General features: G+C 53.7%; 6 protein-coding genes across 6 annotated transcripts, besides 1 other annotated feature; 3 read left to right on the top strand and 3 right to left on the bottom strand.

Moving 5' to 3' along the window:
• Nucleotides 1–10146: part of a sequence feature (contig 1.132 1714..254738(1)) that runs on past both edges of the window.
• Nucleotides 176–1821, top strand: ANIA_07818 (sterigmatocystin biosynthesis P450 monooxygenase stcF). The gene is made up of 2 exons (XM_050612099.1): nt 176–1312; nt 1395–1821. Exons 1-2 carry the CDS (start codon nt 197–199, stop codon nt 1728–1730), a joined length of 1452 nt encoding a protein of 483 aa, XP_050468053.1. The 5' UTR covers nt 176–196; the 3' UTR covers nt 1731–1821.
• Nucleotides 2751–4033, bottom strand: ANIA_07819 (uncharacterized protein; the record flags this gene model as incomplete). The annotated part of the gene is made up of 3 exons (XM_675996.2): nt 2751–3344; nt 3394–3912; nt 3977–4033. 3 exons carry the CDS (start codon nt 4031–4033, stop codon nt 2751–2753), a joined length of 1170 nt encoding a protein of 389 aa, XP_681088.2.
• On the top strand, nt 4535–5836 carry ANIA_07820 (transcriptional regulator aflR; the record flags this gene model as incomplete). The annotated part of the gene is made up of 1 exon (XM_675997.1): nt 4535–5836. The coding sequence occupies one exon, from the start codon at nt 4535–4537 to the stop codon at nt 5834–5836; it is 1302 nt and encodes a 433-aa protein (XP_681089.1).
• ANIA_07821 (sterigmatocystin biosynthesis ketoreductase stcE) lies at nt 6028–7149 on the bottom strand. Its single transcript, XM_050612100.1, has 4 exons — nt 7053–7149; nt 6461–6995; nt 6289–6388; nt 6028–6238 (listed from the first exon to the last, which is right to left on the bottom strand). Exons 1-4 carry the CDS (start codon nt 7132–7134, stop codon nt 6164–6166), a joined length of 792 nt encoding a protein of 263 aa, XP_050468054.1. The 5' UTR covers nt 7135–7149; the 3' UTR covers nt 6028–6163.
• Nucleotides 7463–7852, bottom strand: ANIA_07822 (DUF4267 domain-containing protein; the record flags this gene model as incomplete). The annotated part of the gene is made up of 1 exon (XM_675999.1): nt 7463–7852. The coding sequence occupies one exon, from the start codon at nt 7850–7852 to the stop codon at nt 7463–7465; it is 390 nt and encodes a 129-aa protein (XP_681091.1).
• ANIA_07823 (protein stcC) lies at nt 8973–9890 on the top strand (the record flags this gene model as incomplete). The annotated part of the gene is made up of 1 exon (XM_676000.1): nt 8973–9890. The coding sequence occupies one exon, from the start codon at nt 8973–8975 to the stop codon at nt 9888–9890; it is 918 nt and encodes a 305-aa protein (XP_681092.1).

Genomic DNA, 10146 nt, shown 5'->3' on the forward strand with positions numbered 1-10146 from the left:
GGGTGAGTAGCTATGGGTTATCTTTTGCGCGCATTGGGTTGGTGGTCATTCATTTATAGCCCTCGGGGTATAGAGTTCGGAGTCTCAGAATCTGAACAAGGTCGTAGTGCTCAGGAAGAAAGATACTAAAATCGCCGTCTTCGCCTTCGTGGGTTTCTAAATAGCTCCAAACAGCCAAAATCCAACATTATTCGGCATGATTCTGCCTCTGATATTGGTCTTGTATCTGCTCTCTACGGCGGCTTACCGTCTATGGCTGCATCCGCTGCGCAACTACCCTGGCCCGTGCTGGTGGGCTGTTTGGCGAGTTCCATATCTGAAGGGCACCATTCGAGGGACGATTGTCAGAGATATCCAGCGATTGCATAACCAGTATGGTCCCGTTGTACGAATCGCGCCAGATGAACTTTCCTACATCACGCCAGAGGCAGCAAAACCAATCTACACGTCCAGTCCCGAATTCCCCAAAGACCCAATGCATCTCCCTCCGTTTCATAATGGCGCCCCTGGCATTCTCGCTGCCGACTACGCCCACCATCGGCGATATCGACGGCTTCTTGCCTCTGCCTTCTCTGAAAAGGGACTTCGCGCACAGCAGGGCATGATTCAGAGCCATATTGATCGACTAATGACTCGTCTCCAGGGGAATTGCTCGTCGGGCTCGCTGGACATGACCGTCTGGTTCAACTGGGCGACCTTCGATATCATCGGCGATCTCGCTTTCGGGGAGCCGTTCGGCTGTCTCGAGAGAATGGAGACTAACCCATGGATTGCCTCAATTCAGGGCAACGTCAAATCCATCCCGATCCTAAACGCTCTACGTCGGTACCGTCTGGACAGGCTCATTGAGTTCCTCGCGCCTCCCAGGCTACTGGAGATGCGACGGCGTAATGCGCAGTTCACAGCAGAAAAGGTCGATCGCCGACTGAAGCATGCAACGACCACGCGCGGCGACCTGTGGGACTCGGTGCTGGCCGACCCTCCAGATGGTGAGCCTCCGATGTCGCGCGCCGAGATGGTCAGCAATGCCAGCGCAATCGTTCTTGCGGGGAGCGAGACGTCGGCAACCACTCTGAGCGGGTGTCTTTGGCTGCTTCTCACGAACCCTGAGTATCTGCAGCAGCTCACTGAGCGTATCCGCGCTCGGTTCAGCACGGCCACAGTCATTGATGCACAGACGGTGACGCAGATCCAGGGGCTCCAGGCGGTCCTTGACGAGTCGCTACGCCTATATCCTGCAGTGCCAATGCAAAGCAACCGTATTGTTCCACCACCGGGCGCCCGTCTTGCAGGCAGCTGGGTTCCGGGAGGGGTAAGTCTGCAGCCACTCATCCTGCCCTTTTCCTTCTTTTCTCTTTCAGCCGATGGGCCTCTCGCTGACCGATTGATTACAGACCTCGGTCGCCGTCCAACAGTTTGCTGCCTGTCGCTCCCCCACCAACTTTCACCGTCCAGACGAGTTTATTCCCGAGCGGTGGGAAAAGGAAGGTGAGTTCATCAATGATCGGCGGGAGGCCTCGCAGCCATTTAGCATTGGTCCCCGCAATTGCATCGGACGCCAGTTGGCTCTTGCCGAGATGCGGCTGATCCTGGTCCACCTCTTATGGCACTTTGATATAGAACTGGACCGGCGGCGCATGGAAAATATGGACTGGATGGCGGTGCAGGGGATCTGGATCCTGTGGGACAAGAAACCGCTGTGGGTTGTGTTGAAGAACAGAAGTACGTAGGCACCAAAGTCTTTGCAGCGCTAGTATGGATGCTAGTACTGCCACTGTACAGCTTATTGCTTTACTAAGAAATTAAAGTAGTAATGCCCGGCAAAAGACTGTGGTAGTATTATTCACGTAAGAAAGAAGATCATAATAAGATAAACTAGCACAAATAAAGCTAGAGGTTCTTCCAGACCCTAGAGTTAGGCCTTCACATGCGGAAAGCTGGCCCTGATCTGTCTGCCCTACTGCCATTCCAGCTATAAGAATTATAATTCTTACAGCCCTTCTATGCTTAATGGCTCTAATATGTTGTGTAACCCACTGTATCTGCCTTAAGTATTTACAGCTTAGAAATATCCTTTGATAACTGGATTATTCGCCATCTTTCAATTAGTCAAGTTTAGCTTTCAAGTACAGAGCAGGATTATGGGCATGGTGTGTACCTTCTGGCTATGTTCTGCGTTGTATAAATGTTTGATCTAAGAATATCGGGTATATTAGCTGTTTTAATCTGGGCCCAATAAGAAAGGATATATACTTGAAATCGTTTAGATAAGGTATTGGCATTCAAGGACTGCAGGCAGGAAGGGGCGCATACAGTTCGAAGGCAGATTAAAAGCAGGCATATTTGCGGAAATGTACTTTTCAGCCTCTTTAAACTAGTTTGATCTGTTAGTAGCAGTCTGGAAGCTTTAAAAATAGAAAATGGCTATGTTAATGTTTGCTCTGGAAGATCAATCTCAACCAATAACCTAGTTGTCTAATAGCCGGTAATTATATCATATGATATGGCATCAAATATTACTAGCGCGGCAAAAAATCCTGGTGCACACCCTCACAATGACAAACCTTTTACAGCGTCGTGGACTTGCAGTAGGGCTTCTCGGCAGCCAAGACAGGAAAATGCACACTAAAGCTAATCCAGTGTCCACCAATCACTTGCTGCCGTTTAGCTTTTTATCAGCTGCAGTCATGCTATAATGTTGGGCGTCAAAGCGTAGTCCATGATGCGGTACCCCTCCGACGTGGCATTCCTTAGTGCTTTCTAGCAGACGGTTCGTATCGCACCTCTAGCCCAATTGCAGCACTGGCTGTTGTGTGTATCTCGCGTGTCACCACTAAACAGCCCCCTGAGTCCCTGATGCCGGTAACAATCTCGACGATCTCTGTCTTGGTAGGCTGCCGCTCATTAGACAACTGCAGGAGCGACATGTCGCGCAGTCGCACCATGGATTCCGTCTCCTGATTGACTGTTCCAGGCGACGGCAGGACTAAGGCCGCTATCATCAGGCGGGAAGTGGGCTGAGTGCGGAGAACCTGGAGATGGGCCTGCAGCTCCATCACAGTTTGGCTCCGCAATTTCGTCCAAGGTAGCATGGGTGAGGGGGACGGGATGCGGACGATGTAGACCGCTGGACCTAAGACCGTCTGGGGGGCGCCGGCCCCCCGCGAATGCACCGAGACACGATTACTGATGGACGGTGGCAGCTGGTATGTCACCCAGGATGGCTCAGAGCCCGTTATCGGGCCCGACTGGCCGTTACCAGGCGAGCTTGTCTGGATAACTAACTGGGCGGCAGGACCCAGGGCAGCAATCATGCCGATGGTGCTGGTGGACGGGGGATGGATCTGGATGCTGTCAGCGGGATGATCTGGATCGACGATATGGTAAGCTGACATCCACGATGGTGGCCGGCCCAATGGCACCCCAGTCTACCAAGCGAAGCACCTCATCAACGGCCAAAGGCTCATCAAGAATCCCTCGAGCAAGATAGGCTGCAAACTGGCGTTGCACCTTGGGTTGTGCAGGATCAGGTCTATCTTCCAATCCCGTTGCCCTACTCTCTGATCGAGCAATCAGCGACGGAGAGAGGCCACGATCATAAGGGTCCGGCTGGCACGTTGAGCGTGGCATCTTCAGTGCCGCCGGAACCGCAACCTGGGCCAGGAAAAGCGCTGCGTCTAGCAGCTCTGGCTCCGTGACAAAGGAGGCTGATAGTGGGGTATGCGCAACGTGCCCGCTAGGTCTCTCGCTGAGGAATCCTGCAGTCACCATCAGGCGTACGACTCGCTGCAGCTGGTCCACAGGGACATTGCTGATATCCGCGACCTCCTCGAAAGCCACCTCTCCGTCCAGGGGAATGCAGGCCAACACTTGAAACTCGCATAGCCATTGTAGATTGGCCAGGAGTTGCGTCTTTACTTTGTTAGCACCGGTCATTCTTCCGGGACTGGAAGCAGGACGATCCCAAGGGGGGAACACAAAGACTTGCCTGAAGCGCGAACTGTTGCAAAAAGCCAGCTGGCTGAGTCGCCATTACTAAAAAGTCTGTACAGCAAAGACAAAGATATGCGGTGGGAAAGGGAGAGCAGCGTCTCGAATAGGAAAGCCCACTGCTTGCGGGCCCTAGGTCGAAGCCTTGATATAGCCCAGCGGCTGCCGACTCCTAGACCCCGACAGGGCAGCTTGCGGTGCTCAGCCTTCGCTTAGGATAAGTAATGGATCAAGCTAATGGGGTTATCGTATGGCTCATGCAGTCAACCAGTTCTAGCCCGCAGTATCCCCTCTCTGGAGTCGTATCTCCTCATGGCGAATCTCCAGGCTAAGTTTGCAACCCTTGAAACCCATAGCCAGTAAAGTTGAATTGTTATTTCTTGTGTCAGTCGGTAGATATCGAGCCCTGTAATCCCTGCGGGAATATTGACCCCAAGTACAGCTTACACAGTACAGCTTACTCCCCATCTTCTCTTCACTGATATATATCATCCAGATCTCGCGGTTCAATCCGCAATGCGGGCCTGTATCATATGCAAATATCATGGAGCCCCCAGCGATCAGCCAGCAATCCACACCCACGGCCCCGGGGGGAACGCAAGGGACACGCAAACTGCGCGAGAGTTGCATCTCGTGCTCCAGATCCAAGGTCAAGTGCAATAAGGAGAAGCCCACATGCAGTCGATGCGTCCGCCGTGGTCTGCCTTGCGAGTATATGGTTTCCAGGCGCACTGGACGCACTCGCGTCATTGGTGTTGAGCAGCCAAAGACAGCACCATCACCAACAACACCGACGAATACGACAGCAGCTACTACAGCAACGAAGGCAGGACCACCAGTTACAACAGACAGTGCTGTTCATACACCTGTCATTACTACGGCGCCCTCTCCCAAGCCGGTGCAGATCCAGTCTCCTCCAGCCGAACCAGATCTCTGGGGCGCCATCCTGTCTCCGAATACTTCCACCTCCACCGACCTATCGTCACTCCTCTCGGTGAATACAAATTTCAGTCAGCTCTTCGCCTCGCTTTCTCCTTCGCTTCTTGAGGGTATGGATGGCATGGATGCCGAAATGCACGCGCCGGAGCTGGGCGCATTGTCGGTCGCCGACCCATCGTCCTCCATGATGCAGGGGTTAGAGGCCCCTAACGCTGCCCAACCACCGTCTTCGAACACCACAAGCCACTCCTACTGCCTGTCCATCTGCCTGGATACTCTCATGCGGCTCTTTCCGAATGCTGGCGCTAACTGCGAGCGACCCGGGCACGAGAGCAACCCCGGCAAACTGTTCACTATCGAGTCCGTTATTGAGGACAACAAACAAATCTTGGACACAGCGCAGACAATCCTGGCTTGCCGCTGCGCCGAGGATGAGTACGTGGTCACTCTCGTCTCACTTATTGTCTTCAAGGTTCTTGGATGGTACGTCGCCGCGGCTCGGGATAGGTCGTCGGACCCGGGGCGCGAAGAAGACTTCAACTGGTCGACTGCCCAAGACAGTCGTAGAGGTTCGGTCTCTTCCTTTGAGGAGCAGGTGCTGCATCTTCCCACCGTCGTCGGCAGTTATTGCATTGATGGCCATCATCAGAGCCGCATGGCAGCCCAGCTGGTGCTGAGCGAGCTATACCGCGTCCAACGACTGGTGACTCAGGTAAGCCGTCGCCTAGAATCTATTCGCCGCCGCTCCTCGAGCAGCTCGAGCTCTGCCTCTAGTAATACAACGGACTCTGACGGCGGGATGTCGACCCCCTTGTCGTCGACCACCCTGGTCCATCTAGAAGACGATTTGCGCAAGCGCCTGCGTGCCGTCTCAAGCGAAACGATCAGCATCCTCCGCCACGCCTGAGGTTGAATAATCTGGAATGATATTTATGCGATCAAAGTTCATTATGACGAGTGTTGGGTGAATGGTATGCGACTCTAGGGTTCCCTGCCGAATGTCCAGCTTATTTGATACAGTGGTGGACACCGAGAAGCATTCAACGAGGAGCATTCATTCTACATTCCGGGCGTTCATTACAGCCAGTAGTATAACTACACTACATTTGAATTATTCATAGAGTTAGGCGAGCACGTTGAGGTGCAAGAAGCAGCGATAATGAGTTCATGATATACTGATTTTAACAGGATTCAGCACATGGTAGCCAAGTAACAAAGGTAGTCACCAAGTAAACTACCAGGGCACGTCTGAGCCGTCCGAAAATAGAATAAAGCGCCCAGACGTTGTATTCTTGTCGGCCTCGGTCATCTGTCCTCACAGGATTAGTTCGATGCAGAATTAGCGAAACGGAAACATACCCTGGCACAGATACCAGCCACGCTTTCCTCTATCGTCGTGGGGGCCTCTTTGCGCCCGAACAACCTGGCAGCCTGGGCGCCCATATCTGACTGGATGTGTCTACCGGCCCGATCTCGTCAGCCAAGATGAAGTGCGCTTCAGACAGTCATAATCGAATCCGGGCATTCTCACCCAGGGTCGACAATGTACGCAACAAGCCACTTATTCTCAAAGTGGATCTTGCGCACCAGATAGCAGGCGGCCAGCTTTGAAAGTGCATAATTTGTGAGCGGTGCCCGCGCACAGCTCTCCATCTCGGTAATCGTGCTAATCGGGGCCCCGACGCAGATGAACTGCGGCGATTTGGCGGCCTGGAGAAGGACCCTAGTCGCCTGGAACAGTAGCAGGGCCGCGTATGCGTTAATCTGCATGTGAGTCTCCAGATACTCGAGAGGCATGGTCGAGGCTGGACCGTAGTTGGCCGCAATAGCTGCGTTCGCGATCACTACATCGAGATGCGTAATGCCGTAATCGCGCTGGAGAATGCTGACCGCGTCGGCGGGATCGGACTTCGATCCACTGTCCAGTTGGACTGCGATCAGCGAGGAGTTCTCGCCTCTTGGGAGCGCATCCAAGGCCCCCGCCTGCGAAGTGCGATTGCGGAGACCGGCGATGACGATGCTGTTGGGGCGAAGGAGAAATGCCTGCACGAGCCCCCTCCCGAGGCCTGCAGTTGGTGTTTAGATCTGTGTTAAATCTGTTTCAGGAATGCAGGCGAACGTACCCCTGCTGGCACCGGTCACTAGGTAGACCGTCTTGCGGTCGGACGAAGGAACTTCTGGTACAGAAACGGCTGCAGATGGCATGGCGGCAGTACAGAACTGAGCTGAGAAGACTACAGTATATGGATTTGCGGAAGATGGTGACCGTCTTATATTTCTCGCCGGGCGTACAAGTAGCCTCATCGGCCATTATAGGGAAGGATCGGGGATTTGACCAAGTGCCGAAGCACGATCATATTTTGTTTGGTTGCTTTTGTAGATATGCTTCCATATCTCCATATCTCCTTATTTCCCGATTCTCAATGGCCTATAACCCAATAACCCAATAATCAAATAAACCATCAACCATGCAAAAGGGCATCTGGCCGATGCGCAGGCGAACCCTTACCCGATTCAACTCGACACTAGTCGTCTAGTCAAAGAGGCCCAGAAAAGCCGCCCCGAGGGCCGTCATCATTGGCGCATACGACCAATGGCCCCATTCTCCCTTTCCCCAGCTATAGCAGATCGCGCCGTCGGCAAACGCGACCAGACTGCCGGCCACGAGGGTCCAGCCCGTCGACTTGCGGGTCCCGAACGCGTTGGCAATGTAGAACGAAAAGCCCCAGAAGATGTCGCGGACCCCGTACACGTAACTCAGGCCCTCGACGAGCCGTCTTTCGGCGGGCGAAGCGGGCAGCTCCCACTCAAAGAAAGAGAGCGCGTGCGCAGGGCGAAGGAGCGCGTTGACGCCGAATCCAATGGCGATGAGCGCAAACGCATTGGCGCCGATGCTGAGGGCCGGGTGCTGAGAGACGGGCATTTTGAAGTATTGTTTAACGGATTGGTGGCTTCTGTCAGTGTTAGTATTGATGTCAAGATTCAGTGCAGCGCAGCTCCAGTGCAGTCGAGAGTAATTTTAGTGCCAGTGCCAGTGCAGTGTTGATGGATGTCAATAGAACAAAATCAAAGTCAGCTTCTTACCTCGTAAATCAATCCAGATTGATGGTTAAGCAGTATTGCGACGAGAGAGAGATGAAGAATGTGCAGTGAGAGAAGACGAGATTTAAGGCGAGGGGTCGGGAGTTAGGCACGGAGATAGCAGTTCTTTGTCTTGGCCTCTGCCTTGTCTCACACTCATTTCCACACAATAAATGTCGCTTGTAGCTAGCCTCGTCTCGTTGGCCATCAGGTCTGTTGGTTGGTTGGCCTCTGGTCGACCGTCTGTCAGTCGTCTGGCCAGTCGTCTGGTCGGTGGTCTTGCAGCGCGTACTAGTCATCTCAGCTCTCAGCATCTCACCATCCAGGGCCGTCCCTCTGCCACTCCCAGGGCTGAGATCACAGGTACCAGATCAAGTTCTATTCATAGCGCAATCCTTCTCAGTGAACCCGTGCCCGGCGCTAGGATGTCCGCCCAGGGCACAGTTCTCAAGGGCCAGGAAGCAGCCGCAGCTCGCATTCGCACAGTCCCCATTCGTCAGCTGCCTCGTGGCAGTACCGTAAAGCCATCGTGAGACCATTTTGGACCCTGCAGAGAACGCCACCTTGCTTCCTAGTTCTAATTTCGTCGCGTGGCCCCCATGCGGTCTCATCCTCGAACTCTCTCGACACCTGTCGCAGTCATTCCGCGCCGCTCGCGCTGGGTTAACGGGCCATAGACAATAGCCAGTGGCCGCTTAGAATCGGGCTGAAGGGCTTCACAGCCCCTTCGCACGCGAAGGGGCAATACGAGCCGACCAGTTCGTGATGCGGTTGAGCGGGAGATGCCCGCTAGATCGTGCTGTTCATACCATGGATAAGAATAGAGCATCAGCAGTAGAATGGCTATATAAACCACTTGGTCTTCGCCGGGATGTCCTTGCTCGACCAGCAATCTCAATATCTTCTGTCTTACCAAGAAACTTGCGCGACAAGAACTCTCGCGACACAACTTTCGCTATACAATGTTGCTCAAGAGCATCCAGAACATTGTCTGTGGCCTCGTGCCAACGTTCTTCCTGTTTGGCTCTGCAGCTGCCGAGCTGGACTTTGAACAGTGGCATCCAGCGGGACTGGGAGACTTGCGCTGCGGCTGCCCGGCCATGAACAGTCTTGCCAACCACGGGTTCATCAACCATAACGGCAGCAACATCACGGTCAACGAGGTCATCCCGTTGATGCAAGAGGTCTTTCATCTCAGTGAAGAGCTCGCCACGATTGTCACGGGCCTCGCCGTCCTCTCGGCGGACGACCCTGCCTCGGGTATTTTCAACCTTGATATGCTGAACCGCCACAACATTTTCGAGCACGACGCCTCACTGACCCGCAAGGATTTCTACCTGGGCGGCGACGGACATACTATTGACCAGCCCACGCTGGACGAGTTCCTCAGCTACTTCGACGGCAAAGAATGGATCGACCTCAACGACGCCGCAGCAGCCCGCTATGCGCGCGTCCTCGACTCCCGCGAGAAGAACCCGAGCTTCCTCTACCAGGACCAGCAGCTCATTACTTCGTACGGCGAGACGATCAAGTACTTCCGAACCATGGTCGACCCGCGCTCAAACAAGACATCCGCCGAGTTCGTCAGGATCTTGTTCACCGAGGAGCGGCTGCCCGTCAGGGAAGGGTGGCAGCGCCCGCGAGAAGAGATCAGTGGGTTCTCGCTGGCCAGCGATGTCGTTCAGCTGGCGCTGCGCACCCCAGAGAAGTTCATTGGCATGCCGTTCGACCAGCGTCCGTTTGCAGAGCAGGCCTTTGACCCGCTGCCATGGCAGCGGCCTCCCATCTGGACTCCCCCGAACTACCCGGGTTTCAGTAAGAGGCATTTCTCTGAGCTTGTCGGGAGGTTTGCGAAGAAGGCCCTTCCGTTTCGTGCTTGATAGACATCTATCTTTCTGAGGCTTTGGTCACTGCCTTCGCTCGGCGTTGCAGCGCAAAACTATATACACGCACATATATATTTCTCTTTCGTTTGTCTATAGTACTAGAATTGGTCTTGTTTGTACAAACATAATTAATCATTGGCATCTATCAATTCAAAGTACCAGCTCTAAACTGCTCTACCAATCCAGGTAATAATGATCCCTTATAGTATGATCTTACTTAATGCTGGCATGTTGCTGGCGTGAGAATAAA

The sequence above is a fragment of the Aspergillus nidulans genome, chromosome IV (assembly GCF_000011425.1).
Source record: "Aspergillus nidulans FGSC A4 chromosome IV".
Classification (NCBI taxonomy): Eukaryota; Fungi; Ascomycota; class Eurotiomycetes; order Eurotiales; family Aspergillaceae; genus Aspergillus; species Aspergillus nidulans.